The sequence below is a fragment of the Lycium ferocissimum genome, chromosome 3, assembly GCF_029784015.1.
Source record: "Lycium ferocissimum isolate CSIRO_LF1 chromosome 3, AGI_CSIRO_Lferr_CH_V1, whole genome shotgun sequence".
Lineage (NCBI taxonomy): Eukaryota > Viridiplantae > Streptophyta > Magnoliopsida > Solanales > Solanaceae > Lycium > Lycium ferocissimum.
In genome coordinates this window covers 1,889,022-1,909,396 of record NC_081344.1, presented here as the reverse complement: position 1 = coordinate 1,909,396, position 20,375 = coordinate 1,889,022, and the positions used below count along the sequence as shown (strand labels likewise).

At 34.8% G+C, this 20,375-nt stretch overlaps 1 protein-coding gene, 1 long non-coding RNA gene and 1 other non-coding gene across 4 annotated transcripts; 2 read left to right on the top strand and 1 right to left on the bottom strand.

Annotated features, from left to right (window-relative positions):
- Nucleotides 1–791: 791 nt before the first annotated feature.
- LOC132050823 (uncharacterized) lies at nt 792–2,487 on the bottom strand. The gene is made up of 4 exons (XR_009413506.1): nt 2,324–2,487; nt 1,788–1,835; nt 1,631–1,689; nt 792–1,208 (listed from the first exon to the last, which is right to left on the bottom strand). It is a non-coding gene; the product is annotated as an uncharacterized LOC132050823 (long non-coding RNA).
- Nucleotides 2,488–6,463: 3,976 nt separating this feature from the next.
- Nucleotides 6,464–20,140, top strand: LOC132049194 (cyclin-T1-4-like). Of its 2 annotated transcripts, none has more exons than XM_059439899.1 (7): nt 6,464–6,655; nt 10,715–10,998; nt 15,117–15,198; nt 17,704–17,838; nt 18,103–18,278; nt 18,368–18,519; nt 18,759–20,140. In XM_059439899.1, exons 2-7 carry the CDS (start codon nt 10,766–10,768, stop codon nt 19,826–19,828), a joined length of 1,848 nt encoding a protein of 615 aa, XP_059295882.1. In that variant the 5' UTR covers nt 6,464–6,655; nt 10,715–10,765; the 3' UTR covers nt 19,829–20,140. The 2 variants fall into 2 exon arrangements, with proteins under 2 accessions (XP_059295882.1, XP_059295881.1); XM_059439898.1 differs by having other exon boundaries at nt 10,669–10,998.
- On the top strand, nt 15,692–15,888 carry LOC132051270 (U2 spliceosomal RNA). Its single transcript, XR_009413653.1, has one exon. It is a non-coding gene; the product is annotated as a U2 spliceosomal RNA (small nuclear RNA).
- Nucleotides 20,141–20,375: the final 235 nt, after the last annotated feature.

Here is a 20,375-nt window from a genome sequence, read left to right as displayed (position 1 = left end):
ACATAATATCTTTCTTAACCAACACTGAGTAAAGCCTTTGAAGAAGAAAAAGGAGGAGGAGAAGCAGCGAAGGAGGGGCAAACTTTGCCTTAAGTTTGCCAAATCAGCTACAAGTTCAATAATTTTAAATAGCATGATCAAAAGACTTGGCCCAAGAAGCTTTATTTATTTAAGAGAGAATGGGGTAACAAGGCAGATATGCTGGAAGGTGCGGCCGGATAACCTCCTTTACAGGGAGAGCTTATGTTTTTGGAGATAATTGCATTTTGATTGAGTTGTTGATGTAAGAAAAAGGAAAGTAAGTAAGGTAAACAAACAATCCTTCTTTTCTTTGAAGCCACCCAATCAAAAATCCTCCTTTTCTCAAAGGAGAATCGAAAAAATCATATTTTCATACAATATCTTAATTGAATTATATGTAATGAGCAATAAATTAAGTTGAAACCCGGCTGAGTGAAATTAACATGTTCATAATTAACAAATATAATTTTGACCATCTTGTTTTTATGATTCACTCCATCGATGAAACTTCCTTTAACAGGAGGTACAAGTCTATTTATTAGTTCTACACCATTTTTATGGATTAAACTAAATCACTTTTTTAGAAACTAAGATCATTTTACTTTTGTCAATATAAAGATATTGTGTAAGTTTTACTGGGTAGCATTTTTCACGTGTTCTGAAACTAAGATTCACCATGTTTCTTGATTATGAGTCATGACTACTTTTGTATATACTTGATGCTAATTATAATTTTATATTTTAGGGGTAGATATTTTCTTACCAAATTTAAATAGAGTTAAATGACAAGTATGTATCTTTTTAATCATGGTTTAATTAAATAAATCTAGACCTATAATATTTAAATGAGATAAATGTTATACATCTACATAGAAATTTGGGGAAATAAAGAGAGTAGAAAATGGAGAGGATATGGGGTTATGATCCAGGCCGTGGATGCTAATTTCTCTTTGTTGTTCTTGTGCTCACTATCCCGTATTTGATTCAAATCAGCAATATATTGATCCACTGATAATACATGCGGCCATGTTTTGTTGTGCTTGATTGTGGAATGCGTTCGTGCTATTGGTGTAGAACCATTAAGTCTAACGAGGATACGAGCAGCCATTGTTTGTTGAACTTGATTGTGGAAATTGGTTGGTGCGATAGGTGTAGAACCATGAATTTTAACAAGTGACTCTGAAAAACTGCAAGAATGAAACACATAATCAGATATGTGACCTAAAACAAAATTTAAATCACTTTTATTGCTCTATCAGAAGCTATCCTCATATCAAGAGAATTCAATATTTATTTGTATACAAGAAGTATTTATTTTTATAGCCTGTATACACGGTAAATATTCATAAGAATGGTATTCATTTAAGCTCCTCGGTGTGTTACTACTAGTCCTACTAATCCTACTTAGATTATGTTATGGTTTCCATTAAGTATTTTGTTTGGTAACTACACTCTTATTTGGAAATCCTAGCTATTAGTATTACTATCTTTTTGGTAATTTAACAATATTTTTTGGAAATAAAGGAGAAACTAGATTATTGATGTTTTTGACGGTCGTAAAGTCTTGAACAAATGAATGGAAACTATTTTAAACAAAATAAATACTTACCTCATATTCTCGTAAAGGAGGCTGCAAAAGTCAAATACCCACATTCCTACTTCAGTGCCCTGTGAAAATTCTCAAGAATTATATACTGAGAATATACATCTAAATAGAAAAAAATTGAGCATGATTGAGAAAATGGAATTTAGAGAATTGGACATACCATCCTGTTAGCTCCATCGCTCCTCGGTTTAATGATCGCCACAATTGCCTACAAAAAAGGTTAGAAGAATATGTTACCATTGACTCTATTTAAAAAACCTTTAAATTTATCATTTTCCTTACTCTGTTTACTCTTTTTTTATCCTGACAAGAATTACAAATTCGAAGCATGAAAGTCATAATATTGAAATTGTGCTGTGAATTCGACGTTAACTTTTTGAAACAAAAATTTACTTACTTAAAAACTAATTTAACATGTGAAAATCGTAATCGATAAAAATGTATTAGTCTTTGTCGTCTATATCTAATAATCAAAGACATATCAGTACAAAATTTTGATATATTCCGCTTTGTATCAATGTGGATGTCAAAAAAAAGAAACATGTTTTATGACAATAATAAAGTTATAACAAGTCTCAATTTTTGCATAAAAATCAAAAAGAAATACAATCTCAATAGATTTCTGAATTCTAAAAAAAAACTGATTTTTTCTTAAATATGAATGGAATAATGAAACAGGATTGGAGAAAATATTACCCTGAATACTGGAGATTGTTAGACATTCAGGGAGACGAACAACAATTGTTGAGCGTGAGAGAGACAGAGAGAAACCAAAATTTCTTTCACGAATTCTCTTTTTTTTTTTTTTTTTTCAATGCATCTTTCCCGTCTCTGGGGAATTTTCTTTCTTTTAGCATTTCTTTTTCTTTTGATAAGCAGATAAAACAATTAGAATGACTTCCTCTCATTCCTGCTTTTCTTGCTAACCATCCATTGGCCTCAACTGCCAATGGATATCCAAAAGTCCCTTCCACCAAATTTAGGGAATATTATATTTTGTAGGTTGGCTATTGCTAGTCCAAAAAAAAAAGGGGGGAAAGGAAACACGATCATTCATTTTTGTGTCGTTTACTAAATTTTGACATTAAAATTCTTCAAGTTAACTATTGCAATGCCAAGTTTTGCCGCTGCAACGCCACTTGGTGTCTGCATTTTATGTTGGTAGCACGATTACTACTTACTAAGGAGAGTTTAATTGACGAATAGATTTTGAAGCGCTCACAACTATACTCCAATGCTACAACTTTCGTTCATAATAAGTTGAATCCGAATTATTTGTAAGCTACATGTTATACTTGTTAGAAGTGAAGGCATGTGTAGCTTATTTAAAAAGTTATTCTATTGTTTAGCTTCCAACTTTCGTTGGCGTTTGGCGTTGTTCTTTGCCATTTGACTTCGATCTTAATCACCTTTCTCTCTGACATATTATTGATTATTGAGAAAAGACATCATTTCACTCCTGAACTTGGCACGAAAACTCACTTTAAAGAACTAAACTTAAGTTGTATTTATATACCCCCTTAACAACTTTCATTTCAATTATTTTCCATCCTGAAAAAATAATACCACTCTCACAATGCGAGGTGTATTACACTCGCGCCACGTCATTGCCACATCATTACCACGTTGTTGCCACGTCATTGCCATGTAAAAAATTATCAACCCTTCATTTTTTGTTTTTCTTTTATTAGTTTTTCTCTCTCTTTCTTCTTCTTCTTCTTCTTCTCCCTTTTCTCTTTCTTCTTCTTTCTCCTCATCCTCACCACACTTGTAGCAACCACCACCACCGCAGCCTCACCGCCGCCGCCGCCACCACCGCCAAAAAAAAATCATTGTTATTACCCGTCCAAATTGGACGAACTGCCCTCCAAAAAAAAAAAATATATCACCATCATCTTTAACCCACACCTACCACCACCACCACCACCATCATCTCCCTCCAAATTTCATCTAATTCCTTCTCAAATTAGTTCCACTTACACTCAAATTCGTCCAAATTGATTGTTTTGGTTGTTATTGTTGGCCATTATTAATTTGGACGAACTGCCCTTCAAAAAAAAAAAAAAATCATCACCATCATCTTTAACCCACGCCCACCACCACCACCATCATCTCCCCACCAAATTTCGTCCAATTCCTTCTCAAATTAGTCCCACTTACACTCAAATTCATCCAAATTAGTTGTTTTGATTGTTATTGTTAGCCATTATTATTATTATTACGATTATTATTATTATTATTATTATTATTATTATTATTATTATTATTATTAACAACCTCATTTCTTCCATAACCATTATTCCATAACTTTATTTTTTGAAAGAAACAAAAATCAAAATCAAGAAACCAAAAAATGGTGAAAATGAAAAGAAAAGAATGACAAGAATATAGAGAGGAAAAGGGATTTGTGGAGAAGAAGAAGGAGGAAGGTGGTAGGGGCGGAGCTGTGGGGTGAAGAAGAAGAAGGTTGAGGCGAGGCTGTGGGGTTTGGCCGTTTGGTTGGGGGTGGGGTGTGAAGAAGAAGGTGGATCTGTGGGGAGCGGGGGGGGGGGGGGGGGGGGGGGGGGGTGTTAAGAAAAAAAAGAAAGTAAAGGTAGGGGCTGAATGGGGGTGCGGGGATGGGAGGAGGGTGGGTTGTAAAGAAAAAGGAAGTATTTTTATTTTATTTTTTAATTGTATAATAATATATATATATACGGGTCCACCTTTTTGTATTCTTCACTCTTTTAATTTTTTTTTGTTTTTTTTGCCACGTTGGCATTTGGGGTGGAAAATAATTGAAAGGTAAGTTGTTAAAGGGGTATATAAATACAACTTAAGTTTAGTTGTTAAAATGAGTTTTCGTGCCAAGTTCAGGGGTGAAATAATGTCTTTTCTCTTGATCATTCTCATTATTTTTTTCATTAATTACACTCTGCACAAGAAGTACAACAAGTATATGAAAATCAAGCAATAAAATTAATTTAACTGCCATTCAAGCATGAACAAAATGCTAAAATTATCATATAAAAAGATGACTTATCACCTGTCGTTAAAGATTTTTAACTCCTCAATGACACAACCAACGAAGAAAAAATTCGATTGTTAAAAAGAAACTATCACGTTTTTGCCATCCCTTTAGGATCTTTGCAATCTGGTTGTTAACATTTAACAACGAGACTTGAAGAACACATGACGATTGATATCTTATCGAATTTGGGCATTTAACGATCAAATTTCTTCTCGCTTAACAACATTTCATTTGTAGTGCATTTATCTGATCTCATTGATCTATAAAATTAATCTTATTTATATACATGAAAAATTCATTTTTTTTTTTAAGAACTTCCTAAAATATTTTTAAATTTAAATTCACTAATGTACCATGTAAAGGACGGAAAAAGTGAGTAGTAGTTAAAAATAAAAATTAGCAAAACTCAAAAAGCTAAGCGAACCAGATGATTTTCTATTATATAAGTGGCAAAGGAGGACGAACACAACATTGACAAATTGTACAAAAAGTTGTTTGAGTTGTACACTAACTTGGTTTCTTTCCTTTTTTCCAGTTGTGGGTCCACTTCATTTAACAACTACTACAGTCAAATCTCTCTATAACAAAGATCGTTGGTCCAAATTTTTTTAAATAGAGAGAGAATGGTCGTTATACACCTATAACAAAGATTGACATTTAAATAATATTTCGCAGCTTATAGGCAAAAAAGATGCATAAAATCTAATTTTCATTTTTAATTGCCAAATTCTAAGCTTAAGCACACTTTATATAACGAAGGAAAATCATTTAATGATGAAAATATATAAATTCATATAATTTTTTTTGGTTGTAATAGTATATTAAATGATCAAATATTTTGTCAAAATCTCTACACTTATTATTGGTAAGCATAGATATTCTATTTTTTTTTAAAGATGATTAATTGTTATATTACTAAAAAAAAAAGATAGCTGTTATATGGGGGGTAATTTTACAAAGAACGTACTGCTATAAAGCTAGCTGTTGCTGTTATAGGTGAAATGCTGTTATAGAGAAGTAAAATATAACACAAAAAATCGGTTCCGAAAAAAATTGGTTGTTATAAAGAGGTATTGTTATATGCGAGTGCTGTTATAGAGAGGTCTGACTGTACTACTTGGTTTGCCACCTATTCTCTGTACACATATATTCCACTTTTATGTTATCATATTTCTTTACTTCTACACTTCATTTTATTACTCTATTATAGAAAGCACATGAAACTGTACTCTAAGCAGAGACTAACATGTGTACATTTAAGAAGTTTAACATTAATTCTACCTCGTGTGTGTTTATTTTTTAAGTCCCCATGTGTCCGCAGTATCTCAATTGTCCTTTCATTTCCTTCATTTGGCATATCGTCCTTCTGGCTCAATTTAAGTGTCTAAGTTTGACTAGACATGAAGTTTAAGAAATAAAGATAGACTTTTGAATCTTGTGGTTTTAAATTAAAAATGTGCATAATATAATAAAATATCCTTTGAATCTTGTGATTATAAACTTGACATGTAGGATATTTGAATTGTCAACTTACTAAATATAAAAAGAGGCGGACATAATCAAAATAAGATAAATTTTAACAATAATTGAGAAATTAAGGGGAAAAATAAGAGGAAAAAAACAAAATATAGAGACTCACTGAGGAGAATTGCGATATCCTTTACAAAATATACAAATCATAAAAATTAACTACAATGAGTAACAAATTAATCATGTTGGCCCCGTAGATCGCACGGGCATAGTTTGCACTTAATTTTACAAGTTTCCAGAGGGGGTTTAAATGAACCCCAAAACTAAAAAAAAGTCACTTTATATTTTCCCCAAATTGCAGAAAACCCCCCACCCTTTTCCCTCACTTGGCTTATTTCACTCCCCTCTTCTCTTGTCTCGCACAAACCCTTTTTCCTATCTTCAATTCTCCAAATTAGCCCTCATCTCATCGACGCCGTTATCTCGTCTTCAAAATCTCGCCGGCGAATGAAGTAAAATCTCGTCCTCAGTTTACTCGCAACGACCAGGTATTTCTCGTCTCTATTCCTCTCTTTGTAACCCTAATTTGTTGTTTTTGTATAATAAAACGTCGTCGTTGCTTATTTGGGTTTTGTTTGGTTTGGTTCGTTACTTGCGTTTGTTGAATTTTAGTTTAGAGCTACTTTTTGTGTGTGGAATTGATTTCTTGATTTTTCTTGTTTTAGTGATAAAATTGGTTTTTTTTTCTTCTTATTTTCGTAGCTTAGTTTAAGCTTTCCTTTTGGTGACACTTCATTTATTGTTTTTTGAGCTTGTAAATTGTAACTGCTTCCGTGAATTCTACTATTTATGCTATTTCTTGTTTCCTTCTCTTTGTTCGTTTTGTAACCCTAATTTGTTGTTTTTGTATAACAAAACGTCGTCGTTGCTTATTTGGTTTTTTTTGGCTCTGGTTTGTTACTTGCATTTGTGAATTTTAGTTTTGAGCTGCTTTTTGAGTGTGGAATTGATTTCTTGATTTTCCTTGTTCCACTGATAAAATGGAAAAAAATATGTTAAAAGTTGGATTTTTTTTTTCTTTCTAGTTTTCATAGCTGAGCAGTTTAAGTTTTTTTTTTTTTTTTTTTCATAACTGACAAGTAAAATCTCATCTCAGTTACTCGGAACGAGCAGGTTTTCTCGTCTCTATTTCTCTTTTACTTTTATTTGTTCGTCTTGTAGCCCTAAGTTGTTGTTTATATAACTAAACGTGTCGTTGCTTATTTGGGTTTTGCTGGTTACTTGCGTTCGTTGAATTTTAGTTTTGAGGTACTTTTGTGAGTGGAATTGATTTTTGATTTTTCTTTATTTTAGTGATAAAATGGAAAAAATATGTTAAAAATTGGATTTTTTTCTAGTTGAGTAGTTTAAGCTTCCCTTTCTGTGTGTTGAGCATCAGAGATTTGCTTATTTTAAGTTTATATCATCTCTATTTCTCCTTTCCTTCTGTTTGTTCGTCTTGTAACCCTAAGTTCTTGTTTATCAGAACGTTGTCGCTTGTTATTTGTGTTTTGTTGGGTTTGGTTGGTTACTTGCGTTCGTTGAATTTTACTTTTAGCTACTTTTGTGTGTGAAATTGTTTTTTAATTTTTGATTTTTTTGTTCTAGTGGTAAAATGGAAAAAAATATGTTAAAGATTGGATTTTTTTCTTATTTTTCTTGCTGAGCAGTTAAAAATCGGTTAGTTTAAGCTTCTTTTTCTTTGTGTGTTGAGCATCAAAGATTTACTTATTTCAAGTATCATGTCTTGTAACCCTATCTTGTATAGCACAATCTGAGAATTTTGGGTTAAGTGGTTTTTTTGATGAAGTGTAGGTTAAGTTGTTGTTTGTATAACAAGACATTGTCATTTGTTATTTGGGCTTTCTTGGCTTTGGTTGGTTACTTGTGTTCGTGAATTTTAGTTTTAGGTGTTTTTGAGGTACTTTTGTGTGTGGAATTGATTTTTGATTTTCTTTTTTGTTCCAATGATGAAATGGAAAAAAACATGTTAAAGATTGGATTTTTCTTCTTCTTATTTTTCTTGCTTAGCAGTGTGTTGAGCATCAGAGATTTGCTTATTTCAAGTATCATGTCTTATATGTTTTAGTAGTCTCTATTTCTTGTTTCCTTCTGTTGTTCGTTTTGTAACCCTATCTAGCTAAGAGTTTTGGGTCAAGCTGTTGTTTATGTAACAAAACGTCGTCGTTCGTTATTTGGGCTTTATTGGCTTTGGTCGGTTACTTGTGTCCGTGAAGTTTACTTTTAGATACTTTTGTGTGTGGAGTTGTTTTTTGATTTTCTTGTTTCAGTGATAAAATGGAAAAAATATGTTAAAAAGTTGGATTTTTTGTTATATTTCTAGCTGAGCAGTTTAAGCTTTCTTTTATTTGTGTGTTGAGCTTCAGAGATTTTCTTATTTCAAATATCATGTCTTGTAACCCTTTCTTGTATAGCACAGTCTGAGAATTTAGGGTTAAGTTGTTGTTTATATAAATAAACACCGGGTTTGTTATTTGGGTTTTGTTGGGTTTGGTTGGTTACTTGTGTTTGTGAATTTTACTTTTAGGCACTTTTGTGTGTGGATTTTTTTTTCCTCGTTCCAGTGATAAAATGGAAAAAGTATGTTAAAAATTGAATTTTTTCTAGCTGAGAAGTTTAAGCTTCCTTTTCTTTGTGTGTTTGCTTATTTCAAGTATCATGTCTTGTAACCCTATCTTGTATAGCACATGCTTAGAAATTTAGGGTTAAGTTGTTTAATACAATAAAACGTCGTCGTTTGTTGTTTGGATTTTCTTGGCTTTGGGTTACTTGCATCCGTTGAATTCTACTTTTGAGGTACTTTTGTGTGTGGAATTGATTTTTGATTTTTCTTGTTTTAGTGATAAAAATGAAAAAAATATGTCAAAATTTGGATTGTTTCTTGTTGTTCTAGCTGAGTAGTTTAAGCTTTGTTTTCCTTGTGTGTTGAGCATCAGAGGTTCACTTATTTCAAGTATCATGTCTTTTAACCGTATATTGTATAGCACAATTATTCAAAAAAAAAAAAAAAAACCTATATTGTATAGCACAATCTGAGAATTTGGGGTTAAGTTGTTTATATAACTAAACGTCATCGTTCCTTATTTGGGTTTTCTTGGCTTTGTTCGGTTACTTGCGTTCGTTGAATTTTAGTTTGAGGTACTTTTGTGTGTGGAATTGATTATTGATCTTTGTTGTTTCAGTGATAAAATGGAAAAAATATGGTAAATTGGATTTTTTTTTTCTTATTTTTCTAGCTGAGTAGTTTAAGCTTTGTTTTCTTGTGTGTTGAGCATTAGAGATTTGGTTATTTTTGAAGTATCACGTCTTATATGTTTGAACGGATTTACCTTGAAAACTAACTCATTCGAGTTGTATGTTTCTTCGAACTTAAGAAGTTTGGGTTTTTTGTGACACTTCATTTATTGATTCTTGAGCTTGTAAATTGTACTCCCTTTGTCCCCATTTAAGTGTCTTAGTTTGATTGGACACGGAATTTAAAAAACAAAGGGAGACTTTTGAATCTTGAGGTCTTAAATTAAAGATGTGTGTAGTCCTTTAAATCTTGTGTCTTAACCTTGCCATGTAGCATGTTGGAATTGGAAAATTTACTAAATATAGAAGAGGCACTCTTTTTGGGACAGACCAAAAAGTAAAGTAAGACACTTAAATTGGGATGGAGGGAGTAGCTATTTTGGTGAATTCTACTCTTTATCAAGGTTATAGAATCTTTAAAGAATATGTAAGATCGTAAAGTCAGTCCATCGTAAAGTCAGTCCATATAAAGAGAAAGTTGAGGGTTTTTTCTATTTATTGAAAAAAGAACCTCTACAACTTGCTTAAAGCATGTATTTTCTTTCATTGCTTTCTTGTTTGCATTTTCTTCTTGTTATGTCATGTGCTTGTGTAGAAGGGTCTTTGGTAGGAAAGATCTTTATCTGCTTTGCCCAGACTTCTTAATGATGTCAACTCATACCCTTTTAAGAATTGATTGGCGGTGGCATCAATTTTTTCCTTTGCTCAACCCATATGAAGTTTTTAATGATCTTAAGATTGTGTATCTCCCCTAAAATCAGTTGTTGTTAGGAAGAAACAACATACTTTGTCTCATGGATAACATGTTCTGGCCTATTTATGTGTTTGTTAAAATCTTGTTGCTTAGAATCATTGATTTAAGAGTGTGAAAGTTGAATTCTCCTGTCGGTAAGTACCATATGCCAATTGCTTGTCACAAAAAAGTGTTGCATACCATTTCACGGCTCTCACCGGAAGTTACGTGTTGTGATATGGCCTTCTCCCCCTTCTTCTGGAAAGGAAGTTACTTATAATTTAAGTTGGTTTTATCATTTGTTCATTAAACACTTTGACATATGTTAATACAACCTTGGAGTCACTTGCATCTTCTGAATTTGACGCTGTTTATATTTTGGGTTTTATGCTTTTATTTTTTGGGTTTTGACTGTTTCTATGCGGTTATTTTTCCTGTTGAAATCCTGTGTGTTCCTGTCTCATTTATCTATAGGATGTTGCTCGGTGATGGTCATCTAAATAACTGCTGTTGTCCATAGTGACCATTTCATAATTCACGGATAACTTTCGTGGGGATTGAAGAGGTACCGATGGCTGGTCTGATGACTGGTGACCCCTCGACGCATCATGAAGCTTATGAAGGTGGCAGTTTTAGGGCTTCTCAAGAAAGGCCAGATGAGAATGGTGGTCGTTGGTATCTCTCCAGGAAAGAAATTGAAGAGAACTCCCCTTCTCGACTAAATGGTATAGATTTGAAGAAAGAGACTTATCTACGCAAGTCATATTGTACCTTCCTACAAGATTTGGGCATGCGGCTTAAAGTGTAAGTCCTTTTCTCTGAGATGGATGCCTTTTTGTGTTATTTCGTGATTGGGTTTTAATCTTTTCTCTGAGAGGGTGCAAAGTCTTCATATTTTTACGCACTGTTAGAATTGCTAACGCATGACTTTGTTTAATCTAAATTTTTAGTTTGTTTGTTGATAAAGATGACTTGGAGGGTGTTCGGGTTGGCTAAAAGCAGGTTGAGTTGGATGCCTTTTTGTGTTATTTTGGTTATTGCGTTCTAGTCTCTTCTCTTAGATGGTTTCAAAGTCTTCATATTTATACACACTGTTAGAATTGCTAACACATGACTTGGTATAATCTTAAATTTTAGTTTGTGTGTTGATAAAGACGACTTGGAGGGTGTTTGGGTGGGCTAAAAGCAGGTCAAAGTAGTTTTTCAAGTACTTCTTAGTTTATCTTGGTGTTTGTTAAACTTGAAAGGTGCTTTTAAACCAAAACAAGCCAAAAGGCATAAGTTGCACAACGCATGGCTTTTCAGCTTATAGGCTAATTTTGGTTTGACCAAGTATTTTATTTTCTTATCCCTCACACTTCTTTTAATCCCCAAAGCATCCTTCAGACCAAAAAGCTGTAACTCTACTGTTTGTTTTCTCCAGTAATTTTCTAGTTCTCCACCTGTGCCTTCCATCTCTGTGATTTTCGATCTCTGGATTGTGGCAATAATCTGGAAGTGGAGTCTTCTCTTTTCTTTTTTGATCAAGAATTCGATTTGCATATTGTTTATTATGCAAAGCAAGGTTTTGCTTCCCTTTCCTCTCCGTTGTGCTTAGCCACCTAGACACCAAACAAAAACTAGTTTTTCTTCTGCAAAGCTAAGCCGTTATCCCGCCCTAATGCAAGTAGCCTATGAATTCATATGTGATCTGTTAATGAGAGTGTCGTTTGGAGATAATTATTTCGTTGTCGATTAGATATTAATTCTATGGGTACGAGATTCTTCAACTTTTCCTAAACAATCTGTCTACTCCCACTCTAAAAAACAAATTATTTATTACTATATGTTCTGCAAATAAATAACTAATATTTATTAAGCATAATCTTATCTAATCAGTTTAGAACTAAAAGTGGATTGATACATTAATTTGTTTTTGAATCAATTTAGAAATAAAAATCTTGTTGTAATCAGCTCCTTTATAGTGTGAACAGATGTAAGGATGTTGTCATTTTAACAGAAAAAAGTGCTTATCAACACATTTCTACCAAACATATCAATAATTTCGGCATTTCTCTGGGAACATGTAATTGCTTATTTATAAAAAAATCAGCTCCAACACTTAATGAATGCTTTTAACACTTCGTGCTTAAGAGATACTTAAATTCAGCTAAGCCAAACGGGCTCGTGGTATAATCTGCATTGCAGTTCTGTCTTATCATTGCACTGTCTGATTTAAGGTTACTCTAGGTTGTGTCGAAATTGGCTGGCCGAATTAGGTAGTTATTCTGCTTTTATTGTTAGATATGCATTTGTCTTGTAGAACATCTTATTAGGGAAACCTGTGGAGGAAGATGCCTTCCTAGTTCCAACTTGGAAAAATGAGAGGTAATAAGGCCGTCTGGTTTGAGAAATTAGGTACTAGGGTCCACATAGCAACAATAGCTGTATCTACATTAGATGTATCTTTAGTATGAGCAGTGCATGTGATCTTTTCCGTGCTGTCCTCTTATCCTCTTCTTAAATATTTGCTGTACATAGTTATTGTTTTTTTGATAGACCGTGGTTGTCAGTCAAACACAACATAGAACGTTCCAAGGCTTGCTGGGTATTTTAAGGCACAAATAAAAGAATTAAAAATAGTTATGTAATGCAAGAAAAATAAAGTTAATATAGATACAGACCATGTCCAGATCATCTCAAGCGACCTTCTTGCATTTATCCTCAATGCGTGCTACTTGCACCTTCTGGCGAATGTGGTCATTATGGAGAGTAAAAATGGCCAAAAAACCCATACTATGTAAATATGAAAAGATTCCCATATCCCCATAATAATTAGGTAATTAGGAAATTTTGTAGGAATGTAACTATTGTCTTTATTTTTTCCCATTTGTATGTCTTGCAAAGGTTATTTAAACCCCAATAACTTGTGAGAATAATCAAGCTAACTTTTTCCCAGAATTCTTCCTTCTTTTCTTGTTTCTCATGAAGATTCTAAAAGATGTTAGTAACTATTAGATAAAAAGATGTTAGTAACTTTTCTTAATACTAAATTTCTATCCCTATTCCAAATCATAAGATGACATTCATAAAGTTTCTTTAAGGTTGATTTATGACTTTGCCAACTATTTTTTATTGTTCATTCATCTCCTCTTTAAGGTGGAGTCACGAAAAGCACATGGGCGATGGGATGCACATCTTAGTGCTTTGAGTGCCTGTACCATAACCTGAACACTTTGACCTGTTACATCATTATATCTACTTGCTCTTGCAGTCACAGAGAATGATGCTGGTCTTGCTTCCAACTTGACCTAGGGCATCTAAAAATACTGGTTTTACATAAACTGTGACCAAGATAGTAGTTATTGTCCTTCCATACTGCTTCTTTTCATGTAACTTTTCTTGAACCAGCTGGATTGTTGAAGAACATTCCATCCTACTTGTTCAGTTTATTTTCCTTGGGCCTTGCCATACCAACTTGTTGCATGCATCATGTATTGTGACTGCTGTAATCTACAGTGGGATCTTATCCCTTAATTCTTTTCCTGATAAGAGCAAACAACCAACAGTCAGGTTGGGTGTATAGCTAATTTTAAGGAGTGTTTCAAGATTAGATCAAATTTGTCATTTTCTAACTCCCCGAAAGGTCTATATGCAAGATTTTCCTACCTAGTTCTTAGCTCTAGCTCAGATCATGATAAGTGCTTTATCTTGACGTGGAAAGGAGGTGTTCCGGATTCTTCAGATAGTCCACTGGGTGTGGTCTTAATTAAAATCCCGGCTCTTTCATTTTTTTAATTTTTTTTTTTTTTTTTGAAATTATGAAGGAAATATAAAACATATTGGTATGGAATAGTGAATGTAGATAACCTAATTATCTCTTGTTGGAAAGAGAAAAAATAGAAAGTTCAAAAAAAAAAAAAAAAAAAGAAAAGCCCAGAGAGTATGGGTACTATCTCTTGTGACTATGCATAAAGCTTGAACAATTCAGAAGTCAGGATTATGCTGGAAGCCCCTCATACGAGTAGCATAGAAGATGCCCTTAGGCAAAAGAGATGCTATTGGGAAATTGGTTCAACCAATGTTGTAGTTTGTGTTTTGTAAAAGAAACACAATGAAATAAACCAGTTTATTTCACTCTTAGAACACTGATTCCTGTGTTTCTGCATGACCTAGGGTGAATTCATGCTCCATGCTTTGCTGCATCAGTATTACCCTTCTTTGATAACCAAAAAATCCCTGAAGGTGAGTGAAGGACGGTTCGAAACACGACGAATAATGGTCTTGCTCCTCTACTTGTCGTCACTTATATACCAGATTTTGTCTATAACAGGGTTCGAAACTGTGATGTGCGCTTAAACCACACATCACGTGTTTGGCTCTTACCACTAGCCAGAGCTCCACGACAATGTTATTTCCATTTTTTAACTGTAGGGGAATTGTGGTAGGATTTAGTACACTCTAGTGGGTCATGAGGTAGATTTCAATGCTAGTCACAATCTATCATTTGGTGGTCATGAGGTAGATTTCAATGCTAGTCACAATCTATCATTTGGTGTCTTCTTCGATTGTTTGCTCTAGGATGCACACCACACATACCATGATATATTTGGAGGTGTAGATGAAACACTCACTTTTTTCCTGCTTCTGAGTTACTTCTATTGCACATTTTCCAGAATGGAACTATAAAGAAAGTTTGAAGGTTAATTTTCTTTGGCAACTTCACGTCCCATCCTGTTCCTTTACTGATATACATTATTTTATTATATTAGATATGATAATTGGATTATTATACCGAGGCATATATTATTGACGGTTTTCCTTATAAGAACTCCCATTTTTGGCACTTTCTCGGACTTGTCATACATGCAGCATCACACCTTATTTTCATTAAATATGAAATAAATCATTATCCTAATGGTTCAATTGTTCGGTGCTTGCAGGCCTCAGGTAACAATTGCCACTGCAATAATATTTTGTCACCGGTTCTTTCTCCGGCAATCTCATTCAAGGAACGATAGGAGGGTAAGTAACTCTCTCTTTCAGTTTTACTATATATTGCGTCTATAGCATCTTGAGCCTTTTTTTTTTTTAATACATTTGTTAAATGAAAGAGTGACTGCATGACATATAATCTTGAATATCGCATAGTGAAAAATGATGCCGCGGAGTCCATGTAACACAGGGCAGGCATGAGCAAATGAACTTTTGGTGCCTAAACTTACCAAGTCACAAGATATGGCATGGTTTTTTGGCATCTATTGGCTAAAACAATCGGTGCTTCTAGTTGGGTTTTGGTTGATTATATTGCATGAAAAAGAAAATGAAAGCTGCATAGTATCTGATTGGTTTGCAAGTAGAAATATATATGTTGTTTAAAACTCGGTAGATAATGAGCCCGCCCTTTGCCCTTCTCTGCTTAATACAAGCTTTTGTCCACTGACGGGTTTGAACCTGTGATGTTCGTTTGACCCCGCATAGAGAAGTTTATATTTTATCTTACCTTACATTTTTGTTAATACCTTCTTTGCCTTTTGGCTTAGATCAAGTGTTGTATATGTTCTTATCAGCTATCATACCTTGCTTTTTAAAAAAAATTCAAGAGAAGCAAGGGTTCAATTAAGAAAGAATAAGGAAAAGGGTGGACTAGAGGTATCTTTATCATACCTCGCGATTATTATTCTTAAGCACAACTTAGTAGTTAGGTTATCGAGACAGTGAAAATCGAAGATTTCTGGACATGCGATTTTGTAATTAACTTGTTTGTTGAGCTTAACTTGTTTGTTGAGCTTCAAATCAGCAAACATTCAGCATGAAGTAGTGTCCAGCACAGAGGGGCACCAACTTTTGACTCTCAAGTTCGATGCCTTTCATTTGACTAGATCAAATTTTGCCATACCTACTAAAATGTAACAGATCAAAGATTGTCAGACCTATAAGCAATTTTCCCATGCATATTATGTGCAGATTCCCGACTATGTCATAGGGAGAAGCAGTTCAAAATGATGCATTACTTTTTCAAATTGTGAAGTCTGTGAAGAACAATTTCCGTTAGATGTCTTGGTTCTTTATGGTACTAAACAACAACATACCCAGTTGAATCCCACAAAGTGCGGTCTGGAAAGGGTAGAGTGTACGCAGAGCTTACCCCTACCTTAGGAGATTAAAACTTTACCTTATCAAAAAAAAAAAATGGAAATTGAAGGGAGATTAGAGAATGATGGGCAACAATTCAAGAAAATTTCACAGAATTAAGAAATTAGGAAGGGGAAGGGAAGAAATATTGGAGGAAAATATGTTTCTCATCTTACCTCTATTGCTGGTTGAAGTGTCTTGAGTTGGTAGGCTTCTTGTTTATGGTTGTTTCAGATGGAACATCGAAGTTTGACTCCTTAGGTGTATTCTGCTGTGTTTGGGTGGGCTTTATGTTCTATTTTATATTGGTTATTTTCTCTCTATGTTCTATTTTATATTGGTTATTTTCTCTCTAGTGAGATTCCCTAGGTGTATTCTGCCGTGCTCGGGTGGGTTAGTTTTCGTAGTGTCCCTCTCAAGCACCATCCTCAATCCTCATGAAGAACCCCTAGATTGTGTATTACCTAACTGGTAGTGCCAAGACATTAGTTGGAATCCTTCCTGTACTAGTTCAGTAGCATATTTAATTGGAATTTTTCGTGTTTTCTTCAACCTAGAGTAATGGTGTAGTTGCAGTGCCTGAATAATTAATCAAACACGTCTTTTAGCCCCATCTAATCATGTCTAGTATGACACTGGACAAGAAAAAAGGATCAGAGCCCCACCTAATCATATGAATAGTATGCCTTTGGGCAATTTTTTTTTTTCTTTCTGGAGGGAGTCTGCCAGTCATTTATAGTGCATTTTCATGAATATCTTTTTGTTTGACTGGTATTCGAAGTGATAATTTGCATACTAGCTGGGGAAAGAAAATTTGTGTTACTAGTAAACAATGGACATCTTATCATTTAAAAAGAAAAAGAAAAGAAAAATAATGGACATCTTCACGGGCAATGGTTCTACTATGGATCTTTTGAATCATTGGATGAATGTGGGGAAGAGAAATGGAGAGGAAAATTAGTGGAAGATCATCTCAGCTTGTATTTGGTGGTCAGGATGGAGAGAGGAACTCAAGACATTTTGAAGATACTAGCAATTCCATTCAACAGATTAGGATGAATTCTCTTAGTTTGTTCTTTTTTTGGTTTAAACAGAACTTTTGTTTTTTTTGTGGGGGGGGGGGGGGGGCGGTTGTTTGGGGGGTGAGATTTAGTATATTTAATTGGTAAAGTGCAAAAAGATTACAGATCAGGTACGAGTTGTTCCCCTTTGTTTTTGTTCCTTCTGATGATGTAAGTTCTAAATTCAGCACCAGTTATGGTGTTGAGTTTTTATAGATTATACAAATGGTTACCATTCTCAAAAAAAAAAAAAAAAAAAAAAAGAAGAAGATAAAATTAGCTTATGTTTGTGGTAGTTGGTACTAACTAATTTCTGCCCAACTTTCTTTTGCAGACTGTAGCCACAGTATGCATGTTCCTAGCAGGAAAGGTTGAAGAAACTCCTCGTCCCTTGAAAGATGTTATACTTGTTTCTTATGAGATCATTCATAAAAAGGATCCTGCAGCTATTCAAAGGATCAAGCAAAAGGTATTGCCCATTGGCCTGGTGGTTGTGCTCTGTACGTATCTATTAATTCCATCTTCTATTTTTAGGTCCACCTTTAGATTCTTTGGCTATATAACTTGCTTCAGCATGCTTATATCTGGAAGATTTTGCCTTTCGCTGACTTTGGATAGTTACTGGTTCAGTTTGTGTTAATCTCTTTCCTCTGGTCCAGTGGTACCTTGAATCATTTCCAGGGTCTTAGTATTACATTTTAAAAGAGTTTGAAAATTTTGCAACGTTATGCAGGAAGTATACGAACAACAAAAAGAACTAATTTTGTCTGGAGAGAGGGTTGTTCTTGCAACTCTTGCTTTTGATCTTAATGTACATCATCCATATAAACCCCTTGTCGAGGCTATAAAGAAATTCAAGGTTGCTCAAAATGCCCTAGCTCAGGTTGCATGGAACTTTGTGAATGATGGGTATGATGTATTTCTCTTCTATATAATTTTTGTTAGTACCAATTGATGGTCACACTTATCTCTAGTTGACGTGGGAGAGCCGCGTGCAGGCTTCGGACGTCCTTATGCTTGCAATTTAAGCCCCATCACATTGCAGCAGGTGCCATTTTCCTTGCAGCCAAGTTTCTCAAAGTAAAGCTCCCATCTGATGGAGAGAAGGTTTGGTGGCAGGAGTTTGATGTCACCCCACGCCAACTGGAGGGTTGGTGTCTTGCCTTGGATATGTATACTTTATGAAATTTGTGGTATTGGATGAACCCAGTCTAGCTTCCTTTCAAGGATTCTGTGACCACATCAGTACATGGAAATTTTCTGAAATGAACTTTTTTGAATATTTCTTTCTAATAGAGGTTTAAATTTTGATTGGGCGGGGAGTGTTTAGTGCAAACAATAATGCAGTAGCTCTTCTCTATCTGACTTGTATATTATTTACCCTTGCAGAGGTGAGCAACCAAATGCTAGAATTGTATGAACAAAATAGAGTACCACCTCAGGCTAGTGAAGCAGAAGGAAGTGCTGGTGGAAATCAAAGGCCTGCTGGAAAAGCTTTATCTGCACACGAAGAGCATGCTGCAAATAACAGTAACTCCCTGGGTGGAGGTGCTAATTCAAATGCAGGAACCTCCAATCCTTCATCATCTAGGGAAAATCCTGATCAACCGTATGCTGATAATCATGGTGGGCTTCCAAGGCCAGCTCAAAATAGCAATAATGACTATGGAAGTGCTGAACATAACTTGTCAGACGGTATTGGAGATGCTGAGATTAATGATAGACTGAAGCATGAAAGAGAGCAGGTGGCTTATCAGGGCGGTGCAGCAGAGGTACAAAGTAGATCAAGGTATGGTTCTGAGAGCAATGCTGAAGATGATCAGGAAGAGAACACTAGGAAAGCCGAACCAAGGCATAAAGGGGAATTAAAGGAAAAGTACCATGGTAGAGCCCTGGAGAACAAGGAAGGTGCAGTTGGCCATTCACCACAAGAAGTTCGAAAGATAGATAAAGACAAGGTCAAAGCAGCTGTTGAGACCAAGGTCAAGGCAGCATTGGAGAAACGCAGGAAGTTGCAAGGGGATGTAACCAAGAAAACTGATGTTATAGATGACGATGATCTCATTGAGAGAGAATTGGAGGATGGAATAGAACTGGCAGCTGGGAATGAGAAAAGCAAGCGGGACAGAAAAGAAAGCTGGTCCAAGCATGAGAACGCATATCACACAAAGCTTCAAGATGAGGTTGGGGATGGACATCACCAAGGGTCAAAATTGAAGTCTTCACGCGGAGAAGAGTTTGACTACGTCGAGGAAGGGGAACTGGAACCATATGATGATGCTGACAGGGGATATCGGTCACCAAAGTCAAATAGTAGGAAGAGAAAGGCAAGTAGCCCCTCAGACAAACCGATGGAGGGAAAGCGGCATGAATATTTTCCAGATGATAGAAACAGGCCTGGGAGGCTTGATTATAATGAGAGGGACCACAAAAGGCACATGCAGGAAAATCATGCCTGAGATTTCTTCTATGCCCGCAGCAGCATTTCTTGCTAGTTCTCTTGAACATGCTGGACATTCTGATCCGAGGAGTGAGTTTATTTCAGGTTTTCACAGCTATATCGTAAAAATTTTGCTAGAACTTCAATTGGTGAACGAGCAAATATTTATAGAACGGAACCATATAACTCTATTCTCTAGATGATTTTGAGCTGCTACCGTATCCAGCTCCACCCTATTTCCCTTTTCGATCTCTCAGATATGTTGTGCACTTTGTAAGAACGGATTCTTTGTAATTGTCCAAGTTGTTAGTGGCCTTCAAAATGTTGTCCATTTTTTTCCTGTACATTTGATGGGATAGTTATCCTTTACTACTGCTGAATTTTCTTTGTGATTGAGTTTTAATTCTGCATACATGGTGCATCATTCAGTCCTTGGTTTTTCCCGTTTCTGTTAATTCACGATGTCTTTTTTTTCTCCCTTCTCATTTTTGTTCTTGGGTAGATCTTCAATGAAAGAATATACATAACTTATGTAATGGACACATATATTCAGTCTTTTATGTAGT